This window comes from Zeus faber (genome assembly GCF_960531495.2).
Source record: "Zeus faber genome assembly, chromosome: 2".
NCBI classification, from domain to species: Eukaryota; Metazoa; Chordata; class Actinopteri; order Zeiformes; family Zeidae; genus Zeus; species Zeus faber.
The window spans coordinates 3,616,597-3,636,431 of NC_137189.1; the positions used below are offsets into that span (position 1 = coordinate 3,616,597).

Genomic DNA, 19,835 nt, shown 5'->3' on the forward strand with positions numbered 1-19,835 from the left:
CACACCGACTCTAAACAACAACAACAACAACCACCACCACCACCACCACCACCACCACCGGGGGAGGAACCGACACCATGGAGGAGGAAAATAAAACATCCATGAGCGCCACCAGCAGCTGAACCCCAGTGAGGACGAGGCACCAGGGACGCGGGTCCGACACGGAGGGTTGGATGGACGGCAGGTACCAGGATGCCAGCCGGGGATCGAGCACCCACACCGCCACGAATCCTCCCCAGTTCAACAACCATTACTACGGGAATGGAAGAGGGGGCCCTTGCGCGGATCAACATGGCGGACAACAAAGCCCCGGGTCCGGCGTAGTGAACGCCATGGATCCGCTTCACAACAACGCGCACGACGGGTACAACGCCGGGCCCCCGTACAGCCACCATCACTCGAGCTACCGACCGGGCTATGGGGTCATGCTGAGCCCCTCGCGGCAGCAGGGCGGCAGCGCGACGGGCCCGGGCGGAAAAGCGGCTACGACGGCCGGCGCGGCTACCACCGCGTCCCCGGGCGGCTTCCAGCCCAGGTTCCCTGGGCAGCAGACTCCCCCGCCGCCGCCACAGCAACCGCAGCAGCAGCAGCAGCAGCACCACCACCACCACTCGTCCAGCGCCACCCCGACCCTGAACCAGCTGCTGACCTCCCCGAGCCCCATGATGAGAGGTTACGGCGCCGGGTACCAGGATTACAATGCTCCCGCTAAGGAGACGGGCTCCCAGTACGGCGCAGCTAACGCTAGCCACGGCTGGGGGGGGCAGCACAGGAACCACCCGTCGCTAAGCCCCGGGAATAACGGACAGGGTGGCGGCAGATCTCAGGTAAAAACAAACCAACACACACTACACTCGCTGTGGTTTAACGACGTCAATATTCGGGAACAACCGCCATTAGCATGTAGCCAGCGAGCTACGGCTAGCTGCTGAGCGTGCTGGTTTTTTTATTCCCACTGCGGTTCGGCGTCGCCAAGCGGGTTCACATTTCTGGGCTAAATGTGACGTTTTACGCCTCGTTAATGAGGAACCGAGGCTGTGAGGTCGTTAAGAAGCATAAAACAACGAACAAGCTCAACGCCCGTGTTTGATTCTTGCGTCCAAGGTGACTTGTCCGCTTTTTTATCTTTATTTTTAGAGCGAGGTATGCTAAGCCTACGTTGGCGTGCTAGCCGATGCTAACAGGGCCTGCACGCCCAGCACGGAAGCGACCCCCTGCATGTGCTAGGAGTGTCATTAGCTCGTAATTACGCCTGATTAACTTCGACTGTGCGGTAAGTCAATCGAAGGGCGTGTCTCGCTCTTTCACAGCTTCTAGAGACGCGGGGTTGTTTATAATCAAACGCTCTCTATCCCGTTACCCCCCCCCCCCCCCCCCAGTCTGTGGGGGTTATTCTTTGTTTGATCTCTGCAGAAGTTCTCTCGCCTCCTTTGTCATGGTAACCGTCACGTCCCATAAACAGGTTTTCAGTCTGGCTGGTGTTGTGTTTGTGCTTCACGCTGCCGAGGCCGCTTGTTGCCTGTGATGTGGCCTTCATGCTGGCAGGGGGCCCCGTTTTGGCCCCTGACCTTCACACATGTAGATTAGCCATGTGCTCCCACCCAGGATCCGTGACAAAAGCTCAAAGAGGCTCACCAAGCCCGGTCCCCCCCATCCAGCTTGATCCCCCGTCCAGCCTGGTCTCCCACCCGTCGAGTCTCCTCATAGGACTGTAGAGCTCTCCATTTAATGTGCGCTGGGCTGACTGATTAGGTCTTGCAGCAGGGGTTTTAGATGCTATCTGACATTCTGCCATCTGGGTCATTCTCATGAAACCGCCCAGCCTGGGAGCCAGACGAATCTGCAGCTCATGTTTCATATGCTCTGCAGAACATGTCTGGCCAGTGGCCACCATCCCATTGAAACAGATTTCCACTCGACCTTGTTAGGGTTGGCCCAATCACAACCATTTATCCTATATGGGGCGGGTTGAATACGATAACCGTGCAGAGGAACACTGTTAACGCTCCTTACCAAGATGGCGGCCGCTGATGTGGAACGGTCTGTTGAATCTGCTATCATGACAGTATTAAACCCAGCTGGACGGTATATTTTATCTTAAAAGCCTTTGCTGATAAGAAAGATGTGTTTGCTGTACTTCACACAGGATTTGGTAAAAATTGAATTTCCCGACTCACTTGCTCAGCACCATGTCACACTTTTCGTTGGTCTGATTGGTTGTAGGTCTATCCAATGCTCTGATTGGTTGTAGGTCTATCCAATGGCTTCGAGAGACATTTAGGTCTGCGTCGGTTGGCAACACCCTTTAGAAACTGAAAATGAAGTTCAAGTGCAAGAGATTATTTGTCACATACATACACATACGGTCTTACATATATGCAGTGAAATGTCATGACACCTGGCGATTACGGACAAGCTCTATAAGCTCGAAAAATACTCAAATGTGCGTAATCAACACGCGATGCTCGCACTGTGATATTTCAGACTATTACACAGTTGTGAATTGGTCTGGTGATGGCAGTCTAGAAAACACCATAAAACATGTCCCAAATGAATTGATACACATATTTAGAGTTGTGAAATAATTCATTTAAATATTAGAGTACATAGGGCCTACTATATGGCCAATAATCTCTTGAACTTGAACTTAGTTATTTATCCCATCTGGGATAACTGGTATTTTTCGTCTGCTTTTCTGACTCGTTTTTTTGAGTTGCGGTGGAATGCAGCATCACTTCCGACAGGAATTACAGTTTTCCCGAGTTCCCGTGAACGCAGCATCACTTCCTGCTGTCGCTTTCTAATTTCTAAGCGCTTTCTAATCCACCTGAACCAGAGCGCCGGGTCTTCTAATGTACAACCAGAGAACGAGTCCACTAGTAAATCGGTCGTGGATGCCGTCATTCTCTCAGACAGATAAAAAATTTAAAATGCTAAAATACATTGCCAAATATACTTAAGTCTGTGTGGGGAAACACTGTATTACCCCGCCCAAATTAAAGTAATAGAATAACATCTCGGCCTACTCACTCCAATTCACGCGTAATTGCATTTTCTAATGCAATTACGCCAGAGGTGGAGTTATTGGTGGGTTTTTTTCTGCGAGCAGCAGTTGCAGTTGCATGCTGATATAAAAACATGAGCACTGTATCACAATACAAACCTATCTGTGTTGCGAGAACGACCTAGACTGGAATAGATAATAATGCACACATACCGTACTAGTAAAATTTAGGCCCTAGTATTTGGGCATCATTAGGGTATTCCAGACCACGGCTTTGAAAACCACTGGTCCTTGAAGGGAATGAAGCAGTTAAGTTAGTTGTGATTTTTATGTTTTGGATTGGCAACAAAGTAGGAATGCCTATGGTTAATTGTATGTTCAAATGTTTGACAGAATGTTAATCGTTACCATCCATTTTGGAGGCTGTCTGAAATGTATTGCACAGAAGAAGGCTGCAATAAATTTAAGAGGATGCTGCTGAAAGATGATAAATGACCATATAAAACTATTTGCCAGGCCCAGTACAAGGAAAACAAAACAATAACAAACACCACCCTGTAGTACACATGGATTGGTGGGGATTATTGATTAGTTAAGTACCACCCCTGAGTCATGTAATATCACAATAGAGCCATATCATGATCTATTGATTACCAAATTTGAGTGCCAAGGTTTTGCCAGCCAATGTTTGTTTTCCTTCAGCCCTAATATTTCAACTATTAATTATGCCTTTGAAGCCCTCATCGTGTTTGTTGGAAAACAACTTGCTTTACCGCATGGCTGGTTTGAACTTCACTCCTGAATAAAGGGAAGATATTATTACTACTATCTAATCTATCTAATAGTAGTGGCTATTTTTAGCTTGCACGTTACTTGAAACATCTGCCCCTGTGACTGGTTGCCTCACTGACTATTATGTCATTGTGTCAAGCACGGCCAGTGTGTGCGCGCGCGTGTCAATATTGAAATGTACCAAGGCTTGACTGCTGAGTCTGCTTTAAGGAAGCCTCCCAGGCGTTCGGGGCTGCTCACACTTTCTCTAAGTGCTGCTTGCTTCAATTGCCTTAAACCAAGCAGTGACATGAGAAAACTGGCCTGCATCACTCCGGATGCATTTTATTTTAATTTCTTTTGAGTGAAACGTCCTGTACAATTTGATCAATATTTTGAGAAAATATCTCTCTACTGTTTAACTGCATCCATGACAACTTCTAAAATTTTATTTTTAGCTGATATCTTTAAAAAAAAATAAAAATTTTGTAACATCATGACTTCTACATGTTCATTTATCAATTGGTATACATTTTCATCGTTGGCATCAAACAACGCACGGCTTTCCGAATCTGAGAAAAACGGGAAGAGTTACAGTTAGGAACATGGGTACAAAAGGTACATGAGGCCACGTAAAGTAGGGAGCGAGGGGGAATCAGCAGTGACTTGAAAACAGCGTTAATGAAAATGACTGCTGTACATGGTATAATTTATGGTGGTGTCATTTATGTCCATACAGACCTCTGTTTTGTTGACTTTGAAATAGGCTGAACTGTATTAGCGTTGAGTGTCCGAATGACACAATAGCACACTCAGCTGGTGTTCGTCCTTCTCTTAGGTGCCGCCTATGGACGCCATGGCGATGAAGCGGTCTCAGCTGTACTCTTACTCCCAGCAGCAGGGCACGCCATACCCTGGTCAGGCCTATGGCTCTCCATCCCCTCATCGCTATCCAATGGGAATGCCTACCAGAGGTCAGATTGGCATGGGAGGGATGCAGTATCCGCAACAGGTATGCACGCTGATTGGATGAGTTTTTTCAGACATAAGAACAATGCTGTTCAGCTGAGCAACAATTAAATTCTATGTTCTTCTCTTATCAAAAAAAATGCATTACCAGAACGCATCCGGGCAAAAATACATTGTTACGATAACGTACAGGGTTCCTACACAGTGTGGAAAAGTATGGAATTCAATTTTAGTAATTTCCAGGTCTGGATAAGTATGGAAAAATATTTGTGTTTGTAGACTATTGTCCGTATTCTGTTTTCTAAAATATAAATTTGGGCTATTCGGGCTAAATTCAGAATTAAAAAAAAAAAAAAAAAAAAAAGAAATTGATCATACAAGCAGGGAATTTTTCATGGCGTTTTGAGTGGTCAGCCAGCGCAGCCAAGAACTTACCACAGTGAGAGAGCGTGGGCCAGGGCGAGCTTGGTGTCATTGAAAGCACGACAAGAAGCTTGGAACTGAACGCACACTCCTATGCAGAGCTGCCTCTGCCCCCATCAGCTCTTCCCCAAGTGCATTATAACTGCACCAAATTGGGACATCCGAGACCGAATTAGTTTTAAAGAAAATGTGGCAATATCTTTGAATTGCAAATATATATAGCATTACAAATAACCAATTATTAAGCTTGTCTGAATATTTATGAGTTATGCAGTGATAGTTATCAGAATAGTAATCAGACAAACTTTTCTGCGTAAGGAAACCACACATTTATGGCTGCGTTCATCGTCCTTTCCATGGACACGGTGAAAAACAAAGGCTGCACAGACGCCGTGAAAATTAAATAATGTAACCTTTTTTTCATTTATTTTTCAGTTCATATTTATAAAAATGACTAAAATATGGGGGAACAAAATATTATTTATTCAATATGTTTAGGGAAAATAATACAAGTATAGGTATCACCGGTTAGTTTACTGTACTTGCTCTTTGGGCAGAGATGTTTGATGTTTTATTTGCAAATGCACACAAAGAAATGCATTATTGATTCGGCAAAATAGTTTAACTTTCAGACATCACGTTAAAACAACAAGAGATGGGGCCGATCCAATATCGGTGTCGGGTGCGACACTGACCTCATTCACTCGTCGTATATCGGACTGACGTCGCCGATCCACGTTCCGATCCAAATTCCATTTCATGGTCTGCTTCCTCGAGAAATATCTCGGCAAATAATTAACCTGTAAAGCGCAATTCAAAGCATGCGCAAATAGGAACGGGCAGTCGTAGCTGAAAACCAAACCATCACTGATTGAAGCAGCCATTCAGCTGTGGTGTTACTTAAAATAAGACGTCATGATTCCGACGTATACTGTAAAATACGCGCTGCCATAGCCCTGCTGGGAGTTGTGTTGGTGTAGGCTATAGGCCTAGCCCAAAACATAGTAAAGAAAGACATTTATAAATTCCCGACATCTGTCTCCACATTGCACAATTGTGGTGCTGAAGGACATCGCAGACACGGTCTGTTGGAATGGTGATGATTAAGGGCACTTTGACATCTATTGTACATCATTAGGTGTGGTTAGTGTTCACATGGTCCTGTGTTAAGCGAACCAAAATTTGTAAACAAATTACATGCGGTCATACAGGTCGTTCATCTATTGGACAGAAACATTTCCGAGGGAAAATTCATCCGACCAGCGGTGACGGTACCGTTTGCACTTTGTTGCGCGCGCCCACTGTCATCCTTCATGGTAACAGCGTGAATCACAAATGCTAAAAAGCAATAGCATAAGCAGAGCTCCAAATTAAAACGGTATAGACAGGTGCCCAACTCAGTACAGTAATGCTGATTAGGCCCACTGACAGTCATTTTCACAGTCTTTAAGAATGATGTAGCCGCGCGTTCATACATCCATTGTCCAATGTCTGGGATGTTTAATCAGGACCACCGGTCTGTTCCGTGGGTGGAGTTCCGCAGCTTCCAGTAGTGCGTGGAAGCGGTGTCAGTTTTCAATGCATGTAGTGGCGTATAGGCCTATCTCCGTTTTAACATGAAGCCTTGTAATGCCACTGGGGTGGTGAGGAGGGATCATTTTAAAGCGTAATCCAGAAGAAGAAAAGAAAAACATGAATGAGGGGAAAATCACTCTCTGTCACAAAATCACATTGTCGTGGACAACAATGGAGCAACAGCAGAATATTGTGATTGCGATCTTCGCTTTCATTATTAGGATTTGGTGTTCCAAACAAATAAGAGCAGTGGAAACACAAGTGTCAACATCTGTTTTCAGCCCACAATGCACTGTATTTTGGTTTACTTCCTATATTAGGTCCGATTACGTTCTCACATGTAACAAACTAAACCGTGGTTCACTTGGAACCGGACCAAGTCCCGACCTTTCGGGGGATCATGGTTTAATTGTTTGGTCCGCACCAGAGTTCAAATGGGTCTTTCGCCCCAAACGAACCCGACTAACGGAGTAAACACACCATGATTTGATGATTTAAAACGGACCAAACAGGGTAGGTGTGAAAGCGCCTGTGGAAAAAGCCCATCATCTGATGGGAAAATAAATAGGCCTGTCTGGGAAAATGACCTTACATAAAGAAAAATTGTGGTAAATTAAACTAAACAACATATACATTATATACCTAGCACATTTTTTAAGCCGATAGGTCTACATCAGAATCTTGAAAAAAAATGCACACAAAAAAGACTAGTCTGTGAATGTCTCCGACATGCCACTAGCAAAAAACTGTCGTTAACATCCCGAGTTACGGTAATACATTTTTGATAAGAAAAGCACAGTTAAGAACAAGATTTCCAGATTCAAGATGTTTATTTGTCACATATAAGTGGGCCCTATAGTAGGCATTGTATACACTTGAATATTTAAATGAATTATTTCACATCCTGTGTGAATGTGTATAAATTAATTTCGGACATGGTCTATGGTGGTTTCATGAGAATGGCTCTTGTGAGGTTGTCTTCCTTTTATTAGAACACTGTAAGGGTTTGTGTCTATCACTCTGTGATACCTATAAGCTTTTATGGGTTATGGCAGCTACTAGTCATTAAATCGTTCTACAGTTTCGCCCTCATACTTGATGCTTGTTTACATAGCAGTTTTCTGTCATCAATAATATTTTTTGGAGTGACAGGTGTATATATATATATATATATTTTTTTTTTCTATTGTCTTACTGCTGTAGCTCAGACCATTGACCTTGTCATTGTTGGTTGCTTGTAATGTGGCTGATTTAGTGTAGAAGCACATTCTATGTCTTCTCATATTAAGTCAGATATTTGGATAAAAGACATCAACTGAAAACTGAAAATGTGAAATGGCAGCAGCTTTGAGGCGCACATCTAGGCCTGTTGGTACAAGACTGGTTTGTCATGAGGACTTTCCATGTTGACACTAATCTTTTTCACACGGACCAAATGGTTACTTCCTGGTATTTTTTCCCCCTGCAATGGGAATTTATGCAATTCACAGACAGCGAATGCCAGTTGGCAGTCTTGTTTGGATGCCGTACATACTAGACCAAAGTGATCCATTAGTGGGCAGCGTCAGCAGCACGGTGGACAACATCCAACTCCCTAATTTAGCTATTTATGAGCTATCCATTTTTTGTTTAATTCTTGCCATTTTCTTTGTCGAGCTTAAAATGTGCTGTATGTAGTGTACTTCCGTAATAGCATGGCAGTTATACACTCTGTCATTACATCAATGCATGTACAGGAAATACGATAAAGGATCTTTGCACACGTTTTGCGTGAACAATTAAACATCAAAGCTGTTTGGTGTCCAAGCAATTATCCCGTCTTGATTGATTGCCTGGTAACAATGCCAGTTAAAATTTAATGGGCCGACTTCTTTACACACTGCCAATCAAACCTGGGAGTAAAAAGATGTTTTCCGGCTTTGTGAAACCGGCTCAATTATATTACAAAGGTTCCTCGAACAGCGATTTGGCCATATGACACTAAACTTCACCGTAGAAAACCGGATTGTGTGGAAAGGGCAGTTACTGGCCTAAAGCAGCGTGGATGAGTGGTTTTCAGAGCTACCAGCTGCTGCCCTTGCAACAAAGGTTTTCTGCCTCAAAGACCGAATCAGAAGAGGTCCAGCGGCGTTCCTCTGGTAAGATGAGGGTCATTGCTGCGAGGTCACAGTGTGGATGACAAGCACGGCGAGGACAACAGAGCCATAGACAGTGACATGCCACATGGCTGTCGTGTCGCCCGCCAAGACAGGCTGGCTGGCGTGGGTCAGGCTATTCCTGGAGCAGACTGCACAGTGGCTATATTTAGAAGCCAGTCTGTTGGTTTGACTCTAGCGCTTTCTTGTGAGAGCAGACAGAGGCGACCATCCTGCTCACAAAGCTCGTCCCAGGTCAGATATTGGCTACTCTCAGGCTCGGTGGTGTCCGTGTTTATCACCAAGGCCAGCAATCATACTTTAGACAGTGATCAGTTCTGTAATCAGGAGTGTAGTCTTGATACCTTATACCGTAGATAACGTAATTCTACTAAGAGTTTTATGACAGTCTTATTTTTAACTTCAGTCTTTGTGATTCGAAAAGTAGTCATTTTAATTGTGTGAGACAGCAACTTCAAACCTTGACTTTAACACAATCTGCCGTGGAAGCAAATACATTACATGGCATTTTTATATAATGGATAACTGCTCAATGCTATTTCCCTTGTACTGGGTGATCCAAAAGGGCCACCTCCTACATGTGTATATAACCTCTATTTATTGTGGATCTATTTAACGTCTATTTTTTATTGAGATAAGATGGATTTGTTTTAGAAATGGAAGTGGCAGATGCAGTGGGTTATTAGAAACTAGATAATTAAACACATGGACTTTATTTTGAAATGTGTCATGAGCAGGACTTGGAATGCCAGCAGTGTGTGTGACCTCTGACCTCCCTGTGTTGAAATAAAGTAAAAAGAGAGTTTGCCTTACAGGGATCAATCTTCTTAAGGATTCCTGTGCTTGTTAACCAAATGTGGCACATTTTTATATTGTTGTATGAAAAGTATTGCGTCATCTCTCAAGTTGATAATATATTTTCTAAAGCAAAGACTTACGGTACCGTGCGTAACTGCGTTCACAGACAACCCGAACTGATGCTGCGTTTAAAGCAAACTCGGAAAACTGTAACTCGTGCTGCGTTTCACAAAATCCTGAAAACTGTAAGTGACTGAAGGCATATTTGCACTGCAGGAAGTTCTTAGAACCTTTTGGAGCAACCGTCCCTTTCTTTTGTGTCTGCACTGCATGATCCAGGAATGACAGTAATTGTTAAAACACTGTTCTCGAAGAATATTTAAACTAAACGACACAACAGGAAAATTTAGGACCCTGTGTATTGGTGTCTGCAGCTATATTTGTTTTTTATTGTTGTTGTAGTGGATGACTATAAAAGGTAGGACCAATACCATCAGCCACTTCCAAAAAATTGGATTCAAACAAATCCATTTTACTGAGATGCTTTTCCTCCACACCACACGGCTGTGATCTGGGCCCTTTCCCCCCAACAGGATATATCTTTTAGAAATATTGTTGTCATTCAGTTACTGTGGTCTTATTACATCATTACCATTTAGATGTCATTTTTTAATTTATTTTTTGTTCAGCCGGAGGCCATTTGTGTGGCAGTATTTTGAGCTCTCTTTGCTTTTCCATCTGAAAGAGAGGGAGCCTGTAATGACTTTTATCAGTGAGGTTCCAGATGGCCACGGGACATTTCCTTTATTAACTCTGAGGTTCTGGCTGAGATGAAATGTCTCTGCTGATCTGATACCGTGGGGCCCATCCTGCTGTTCACATTGATTGTGTTTTCTCCCGTCTGGAAGCCACCTGTCCCCAATAATGTAACTCTCCGCTGGCTAAAGGATATGTAGAGCATGGTGCTGTGGCCCTGGAGAAAAATCCTTGATATGTCCACTATCGGCTTGCATATAATTACATGAAAACCACAAGAGGAGAGTCTAGTTTGAGCTAGTTATATGCTGGGAGACAGTGTTCGACCTAGTGAACACTGAGGAGACTTGTTTAAGATACAAGAAACTCAATACTATCAATTAGCTGTTAGTTGTGTTGGTAGCCTTGCTGTCAACGCCAAGAATTGTTATCAACAACTCAACAAGTTATTCCCTGCTGTTCCTGTATTTTATTTTATTTCCAATCATTCCTGCAGCTGAAGGGCGATTCTGAACAACTTGTAACTTTTATGTCAGCAAGGAGATGATCTAATGCTGGCCTAGTCAACCTTTGGCGTTGGGGCCTGTGCAGCAATGTAGACTGGACCTATGAATACATTTAAAGTTCAGTAATGAGCCGAAAAAAATCACCTCCAAAAATCTGCTATTACCATTTGTTCAAAACAAAACAATGCTTCCAAACTCCTGTACATTTTGAATTGTTAATGCACAAGTTGGCGGAAGTTATTAAATTATTCTTGCTGGACTGAAAAATGCCTGTATGGCTGCTTCTACCTGTATGGTGGTTCAGCATATGCAATGCAGGAGCAATATAAGAACGAGATATTTGTTGATTTTAAGATGACATTTTGGATATTGATAAACATATTTTGAAGAATATTAAGGTGGTTTGTGTGTGACTACACTGTTTCAAGAATAGCTTTGTTCTAGTGGCTGGGAGACAGTCCAAGGTGCTAGAAGTTTAGGCCATGGACAGAGCGGCTGACAGGCTAGGCACCACCAAAAGTCTGGAGCAAGCCCTGTTGTGATTAGCACTCCCTCCCTCTCTCCAGGAGCACCCTCTACATGTCTTACAGCTCTTGTTAACCTTTAGGGAAAATTGAGACGCTAGATTTGAAATTATATCTAAAATACCCTTTTATATGATGCCCCCTGTTGGATCACTGTGTCCCCACTGCAGTATTGGTTTACATTGTGATTTGCTGGATTTATCTTCGAAATCAAAAATGATTTAGAGGACAGAGTTGGCCTCGTGTACAATGAGGATGTTTAATACCAACCTGTTGCTACTGCAGCTAATTAGAGTGGCATCTTTAGATCGTTTGTTTAAAATAAACTCTTGGTAAACCTGTGTAAATCTTGATATTTAGGTCATCAGGATATGCTTAAGCCATCTTGATCTACTGCTGTTGCCGTGGAATTATTTTATCTCATGCTACATTCTACTGGTACAAGTATGATATTTTAAACTTTTAATCAGTACTTCAAGAACAATTGGAATGGAAGAAAGTATCTTGTAGGAACCAGTAGTTTTTAGGGATGTCAAAAGTCTCTGACCATCACTAAATGTACCAGTTGTCTTCGTATTTAAGCCATATAGCCATGTAGTTAATGTTCATGCTCTCATACATGCTCTCTACACAGAAACAAGTACAAATGTAGATGCAGGCTGCAATACACGGGGTCCAGTTTAGTTGTGTTCGGTACAATTTTCCTAGTTTCCGTAATGCCATGATCAGCCTTTAAGTGCCTTGACATTTTATGTTTTCAAATATATTGTGTATAGATAGACATGTTTACTTCAAATGAAGTATCTGATTTTTCACCGTTGACTTACATCACTGAATGTTCCTCTTCTGTCGCTTAGTCTAAAATATCCCTCAGGAACGGTGTTTTAACAATTACGGTCGTTCCTGGATCATGCAGTGCGAACACTAAAGGAAGCAACGGTTCCTCCAAAGGTTCTTAGGACTTCCTGCGGTATGAAGACGTCTTCTGTGATTATAGTTTTCGGGGTTTTGTAAAACGCAGGACGAGTTACAGTTTTCTGAGTTTCCTTTAATCACAATATTGGCTCAAGTCATCTGTCTACGTGTAGCAAGTGGCTGGACGGGAATGAGTTCCGAGAGACAAATCTTTGACTTATCTAACTTTGGATGATGATGTCACAAAGCAGGCTGCTGCTGAAACCGCTGCTCAATGTTCTACCACTTCCGGGAAAAATACAAGTTTTTCACCAATTTCTGCTCCAAATGTGGATAGATATTGATTAAACTCGGACAACAAGGCATCTGAAACGTCCCTTTTCTTATGAGACCTCAACCATATCTGAGCGTACTGCCGTTGTCGTGTTTCAGATACTTTTAGCCGCCAAGAATCTCCAAAAATCCCAGCAATAACAAGAGGGATAAAAAGCTAATAATCTTTGTTACAAGCTACTGAAGTAATTCAAGGCTCAGAGCAACAACCACCAGACAACAGAAACTATTTCTGTGTTCCCAGGTGAACGAGACATGTGCTAAAAGCCAGCAAGATGTAATTACAGAAAGATTAGATGCAAGCTGGGGAGGTTAAGTTCCGGAAATATTGAAGCCTTACATTTTTTTCCGTGCCTTTAATTTTCTTACATACCATTTTATTGCTCTTTCATTCCATCTCTGTCCTCTCCCATGCTTTCTGTTCCCTCTCTTCACTGTTTCATACGCTGCTCCTCTCCTACCGGTTAGATGACATCCCAGTACGGTCAGCAGGGCATGGGGGGGTACTGCCAGCCTGGTCAACCTCCATATTTCAGTCCCCCTCAGCACCAGCCTGCGGCCCCCAGCCAGACACCCTACATGCAGCCGCCACCACTACCGCAGCAGGTAGGACCACAACTCTCACAAAATTTTTGGCTCCCTGCTCGCCATTTCCTGGAGAATATCTAGTGGGTCTCTCTATAGTAGGCGCAGGGTCAATGACAATGCAATATTGTGGATTATCAGTGTAGACATGACATGTCGATGGGGACACCACATCTAAATAAATGGAAATTAAATGCATTTATACACAAGCAAGATGAAATGTGTATACAAACACCTTTTATAGTAAGCTTGGTGTATTGGGTCTACCAGTGAATCCATGGGTAGGACACAAAACTTTTTCACCTGGCAAAGTTGCTACAGCATTCCACTATTTGCCAGCTAATTATTCCAGCAAAAACAACATGTAAAAGGTGGCATCTGCCAGGTTATTGCGGCTGGCTACCCATAGATTAGAATCATTTATAGTCCATTACAATATGACTATTATGTTTGCTAGCCTTACCTGACACGGCACGGTCAGATGTTGTCATCAATACTTTTTTCACCTTTACATTATGACGTCGCAAACAAACAAAATAGTTTTTATCGTTCCACTGTGTTCTGCAGCTCATATTGGATTGACCAGTCAGTAGGGCGGGGCAATAATTTGATATTATTATTTATCTTTCTGTGGTATTGTTTCGTCACAAAATAAACATATAGTTATATTGTGAAAATAGAATTCTGTGATGTAATGATGAAGGAAATATACGACCCAGATGTCTCTCTTTACAATGTCTGAGATATTACTGGGAATTTAACTTGCCATATTGTTCAATGTGATGAATCTTAGTTGGGTTCCCTATCGCAATATTTTGTATTCATGAGTAGAGATATACACTACTCACAAAAGGTTAGGGATGTTCAGCTTTCGGGTGAAATTTCAGGATGAACCTAAAATGCACTATAACCTTTGCAGGTGAACTTAATTTGACCTTCTCTAAACTTTTGAATGCCCATGTCCAACTGTTCAATGTTTCAGTACTTTTTGCACAACTTGCTGTTCTCTAACAAGGAGCTGAACGGCAAAGTCCACAACAGGTGTTTGATCCATGAATCGACCAATACATTTCCTGGTTCAATTAGAATTGGTATTTAAACAGTCCTCTTCATCATGCTGTTCACATTTTGACATCATGAGACCAAGACGACACCTAACAGTTGATCAACAGTACCTTGCCATTGCAAGGCTTCAAACAGGATGTTCTAAGAGGGAAGTGGCCACTGAGCTTAGAGTGTCACAGAGTGTCATCAGCAGGTTGCAACAGAGATACAGAGAGACTAGAAGAGTCATAGAAAGGCATAGAAGTGGACGTCCTTTGGCCACATCCAACACTGATGACCACTTCATTGTGAATAGTTCCCTGCGGAACCGGATGATGAATACCACTCAACTCCAGGCACATTTAAAAGAGGCCCCCAAGTGTCACGTCAGACCATTCGAAACCGTTTATATCAGCGTGGTCTGCGTGCTAGACGACATGCAAGGGTACCTGACCACACCACCAGGCACAGGCATCATCGTCTTGCATGGGCCAGGGAGCATTTACGCTGGAAGAGGGACCAGTGGGCCTCAGTGCTGTTCTTTGATGAAAGTCGATTCACGTTGAGCAGAAATGATGGCCGCCAACGATGTTGGAGACGTCAAGGAGAGCGAGCGCTATGCATCAGCCACTTTTGTCACCAGACGAGCCTTTGGTGGTGGTGGTCTTACAGTGTGGGCAGATGTGTCTAGTCAATACAGAACTGCCCTACACTTTGTGAATGGTACAGTGACAAGCCCATACTACCTGAATAACAACATTAATCCAGTCATTGTGCCCCTGCATGAACAACACAGGCCTGATTTCATCCTTATGGACGACAATGCTCCAGCTCATCGAGGTCGCATCATTAGGGAACGGCTGCTGGAGACTGGGGTACCTCAAATGGAGTGGCCTGCACTTACTCCAGACCTGAATCTGATAGAAATCCTATGGGATCAGCTGAGTCGCCGTGTAGAGGCTGGTAACTCCTGTGCCCCAGAACCTCAATGACCTGAGGGCCGCCCTTCAAGAAGAGTGGGGTGCCAGGCCTCAGCAGACAATAAGTCGACTTGTGAACAGCATGAGACGTCGTTATCAAGCTGTAATTGATGCTCAAGGGCACAGGACAAGTTATTGAGACATTGACATTTTTTGTTGTGGTATACCCACCACTGTTGTTGGCTTTTGTTTCAATAAATTGTTTGAGATGAGGAAATCACCATTGCATGCGTCTACTTAAATGCCCTACTTTCATGATATAATATCACTGTAGCGTGAACTTTTTAAATTTTCCATAAATTTCACCCAAAAGCCAAATATCCCTAACTTTTATGTTATGTTGAGTAGAATTCTGTGATTATCATGATAATGTATTCCTCAATGTCAGCCGGATATTTCAAAGTCATGGAATTTTACTGCCATGATTCATTAATTGCGAATATGTAATATTGACATATTACAAAAATGATCTATTCTGTGTAAATATCTGTCACACCTCATGTCCTTTTACCTCTAGTTTAAACTCTTATACAGCCTGGGGCTTCTGTTTTCCTTAAAAAATAGCTTGTAAGGAAATAGATTAAGCTTTGGTTTTAAGTCATATTTCCACCATTTAAATGTTAAACATTTCATATATTTACTATTTACAGCCAGAAATGGCACTTTGACTTCCTGTTTAATACTTCAAAATAAGACTTATTTTACAAAGAAATGTTCACATGTTAATCCCCATTATATTAATCACAAGTATTGGAAATTTAATTTCAAATATTCCAATGCCAAATTTGTTATTTGTTAGAAGTATCCCTGATGCCAAGGGCTCAATGAACCTACCTTATAGGGTATTGATACTCCTGGGACTAGCCATTGTAACCCTGACGTACAGTATTCATAGTAGGTTATGGTGTGTCTGTAATGCCTGTGTGTGAACCACTGGTTGATGTGTTTTATCGGGGATGGTAGCTCAGGCGGTAGAGCTGGTGGTCTAGTGATCTAAAGGTTGCTGGTTCAATCCCAGGCTCCTCCTGCTAGCATGCTGTAGTGTCCTTGAGCAAGACACTTAACCCCTAATTGCTCCTGATGGCTGCGTCCGTCAGTGTTTGAACGATTGTAAGTCGCTTTGGATAAAAGCGTCTGCTAAATGTAATGTAATGTAATTTATGCTGTTGCATCTTGTGACTCTGGCCTACCTCAAACAAAGATTTCTCCTGCGATGACATTTCCTGGCAGTGCAGCCAAACACACAGTCAGCAGGAGCAGCCTGGTGTGTCTGCTGCATCCATGAACCCAAAATACCTAAGGCTGGTATCAGCAGTCTGCAGGGGGGAATATGTTCCGACCTGGCAATAAAATGCTTCTTGGGTGATTTCGTTACATCACACTGGACATCTGAATGCCCAAACCACATGGAGATGTTGTCAGGGACTCATTCAACCCCATGGCTAATGTAACACATTCATCCTCTGCATAAGTGGAAGTCAGGGCTGCCAATTTTCTGTGACGGGCAGTCAGTAAATCACTAATTAAACAAATATCTAATTTGACAATGTCTGTTAATCAGTACTTTAATTGTCTGTAAAAATGTTCCGTTACTCACTTGATTTCTGACTGCCATTATGGGAAATGGAGTTGGCACATCCAGATAAAAACACACCCTAGAAAAAACAAAATCTCTTTGCTGCCTGCTTGGATAAAGCATGTATGATTAACACTTATCTGTTAAAAAAAATAATAATAATAATAAAAAAAAATCTGTAGCATGGTTACGGGGGAAAAAAAGATGGCATGCCAGTGAAAATAGTCGCTACTGGGTAACTGGGAATTTAAAGTTGGAAGCCCTGCTGAAAGTACATTCTCCTTGATAAGAAACAGTGATTCCTTCACTCAGTGACTCATCCATGAACGGTCCCTGTATTTTGTCCGATTATAGTCCGTTTATAGATGGAAGTAAACTTGATTTTGAATTTCGGAGCTGAACTACTTATGAGGAGAAGCAGTGCTGAATGTGGCAGCAATGGGGGGAAAAAAAAAATAAAAATCCAACATCTTAGATTGGCTTTAGGGAAAGACAGCAGTGTTGTTTTTCGCGTTTTGAGCGTGGAAGTGAAATCACATGTCAGTCACACAAGTGATCGCTGGCGATGCATGTTGAGATCTCTGCCAGTGCCAGGAGCAATCCATCTATGACGCAATCTGAATATACCTGGATGAAAGTGCAGGTCTGAACCTGTTTTCGGAGAGGTCGCATAACACCATAAGGTTCCCGGTTCAAATTCTTGTTCATAAAGAATCAAATTGTTCAGACGGGGCTCAACATTAAAGCTTGCCGGGGGCAACTCAACTCATGGAGCAAGTGGAATGCCTCATGCAGTTGTCCGATCGGCCGAGTGAAAAATAAATTGGATCTCTGTAACGTTATCTGAAAATAAACTGCGTACTGTATCGCTGGGGGGCGAGACGAAGCCCCAGCCACAGCTTGTGTGTTCTAATAATTTAAAGAAAAAGGGGAAAGTTTGTTCTGATTCAATAAAACAATATACTCTTTTGTCCTTTTTTGTTGAGAGGGCACAACAGGGACCGGCAGCTTGGGAGAAGTGCCGGTACGCGCTCCATAAGAGTACTTAACGTTATGGATATAATTTGGATTGTGATGTCAAAGATTAAATGATCATGTTAAACGGAACAGGATGTTGCGATATGATGAGTTAAATTAGGAAAAAACGTCAGATTAGAGAAGAGAGGACACGGAGAAGAGGCACTTGCAGCGTGTTTAAAAGAGACGGCTTTTACGGTTCCCAAGTATTTCTTTTAACTATGAAATTGGATGAAATATTTTTTAAATATTTATTACACTCCAAAAGAATAACATTCGTTATAATGATTTAATGTGACCTGACTCAATTGACATTCTCTAAAACAATTAACACAATTATAATGAAAGCAATGCATTTAATGGAAAAAAAATCCTATCTTATTGTTTTCAATTAAATCTCATATTCCCAATCCTTTTTGTTCTCCATTGCCTTTTAACGGAGTGCAGTGCATTTGAGTGGTTCAGTTAAAAGCTTTGTTCACTGGAAAGATCTATACCTCTAAATAGTTACTGTTAACCAGCCAAGATTGCGTTTAGCAAGGTAGATTTCAGGGGGATGCTGGCGATACATCCCCCTCAATATTTACAACATGTGCATTTATCCCCCCAATAAAAACAGTTTTGTGTTTTCCTTTACAAAAATAAAGACATTTCTACCATAGATTGATGGAGAAAACGCACAATGTGTTTGACACTCAATTTCCTGGGGGAGGACCCGCAGACCCCTGCTCAATGTTTCCCCCCCATGTTCAAACGCTGGCATTGCACTGGTGGGATGTGCCGTAACTACCCCCACCCCCTCCTACTCCCGTCACCCCCTGTTGATCGGACCGCCTATCCGTGATCAGGAGTAGCCACGATTGGACGGTATGAAAATAAAAACGATCGCCCAACCCGTATATATACTAAACTGTGTATGTATACCTTATTTATTGTCATTGTTACCTGTTCATTGTATGTTTTGCGCGTAAATAATTTATAATTGTCCAAATCCCTGTTGGTTTTATTTATTTTTTATTAGGCCTACCTTTTCCATTTCAGACAAGTATATTTGGCAATCGGGCAAGTAAAACATCTCAGTCACTTGCTCGGCTTAAAAAGCTTCATCAAGCCCTGCCAGAAATGTGCCATATGATGATTATCACACAAATCTATTGCCTTCGGTGCAGGGCTGAGATGCTCATATGAAAATATAAAGTAAACAACAAAGTAAAGTATGAACCATTTACACATAACACATTTTTTCTTTATTGAACACATTTCCATATGCACAGGGAGCATTCATCAGGTTTAAGGGGACCGTCTTTGTGTTCAATAAGGGTGCGTGCGGAGCATTTATATTGTATGGACCTGCTTTATCTTTTCCTTTAACTTTCCTGAGGGACCAGACCGGTGCGTGTTTAACCATACTGGTCATATTTCAGATACGGTCATCAATGTCATGACATGAATGATTAACAAAGGCCAGTCCAACCAAAGAGGAGAGCAAAGTTAGAACCACTTTAAAATCATGATGGATGATTGAAGCAATTATTATTATTCTACCCCAATAATGGGTACAAGGCACATTTAGAAATGAATACAGTATGTGCAGATAAATAGCCTTTATATAATATATAATAATAGTCTTTTCTTTGCAGGTTTTGGTGTGTGTGCGTGTCCGTGTGCGTGTGTGTGTGTGTGTGTGTGTGTGGGTCAGTCAGGGGGTGGACTTGGCCTCAGCGGAGCTTCATACTTTGTCCATGATGCATTTCCATCCAGCTCCATCTTGTCTGTGGTTCTTTATCTCTCCAGAGCAGCTGTTTTTATGAGACACACAGAGGTGCTGATGTCATAACTAGGAAGTATAAACCACAATCTGAACCTAGTTAATTCGGCCTGTCTGGACTTCAACAGACAGCTG

General features: G+C 42.6%; 1 protein-coding gene across 5 annotated transcripts in view; it reads left to right on the top strand.

Annotated features, from left to right (window-relative positions):
• The window catches only part of arid1b (AT-rich interactive domain 1B), a 67,215-nt gene continuing 47,380 nt past the window's right edge, over positions 1 to 19,835 (top strand). For 3 of the 5 annotated variants that reach the window (XM_079996759.1, XM_079996760.1, XM_079996761.1), the window contains exons 1-3: positions 1 to 827; positions 4,614 to 4,787; positions 13,199 to 13,336. In XM_079996759.1, the coding sequence (XP_079852885.1) occupies positions 174 to 827; positions 4,614 to 4,787; positions 13,199 to 13,336 (966 nt within the window). In that variant the 5' untranslated portion in view covers positions 1 to 173. Of the gene's footprint in view, positions 828 to 966; positions 1,105 to 4,613; positions 4,788 to 9,116; positions 9,133 to 13,198; positions 13,337 to 19,835 lie in introns of those variants that run through there. The other 2 variants (XM_079996762.1, XM_079996763.1) reach the window with 2 other exon arrangements.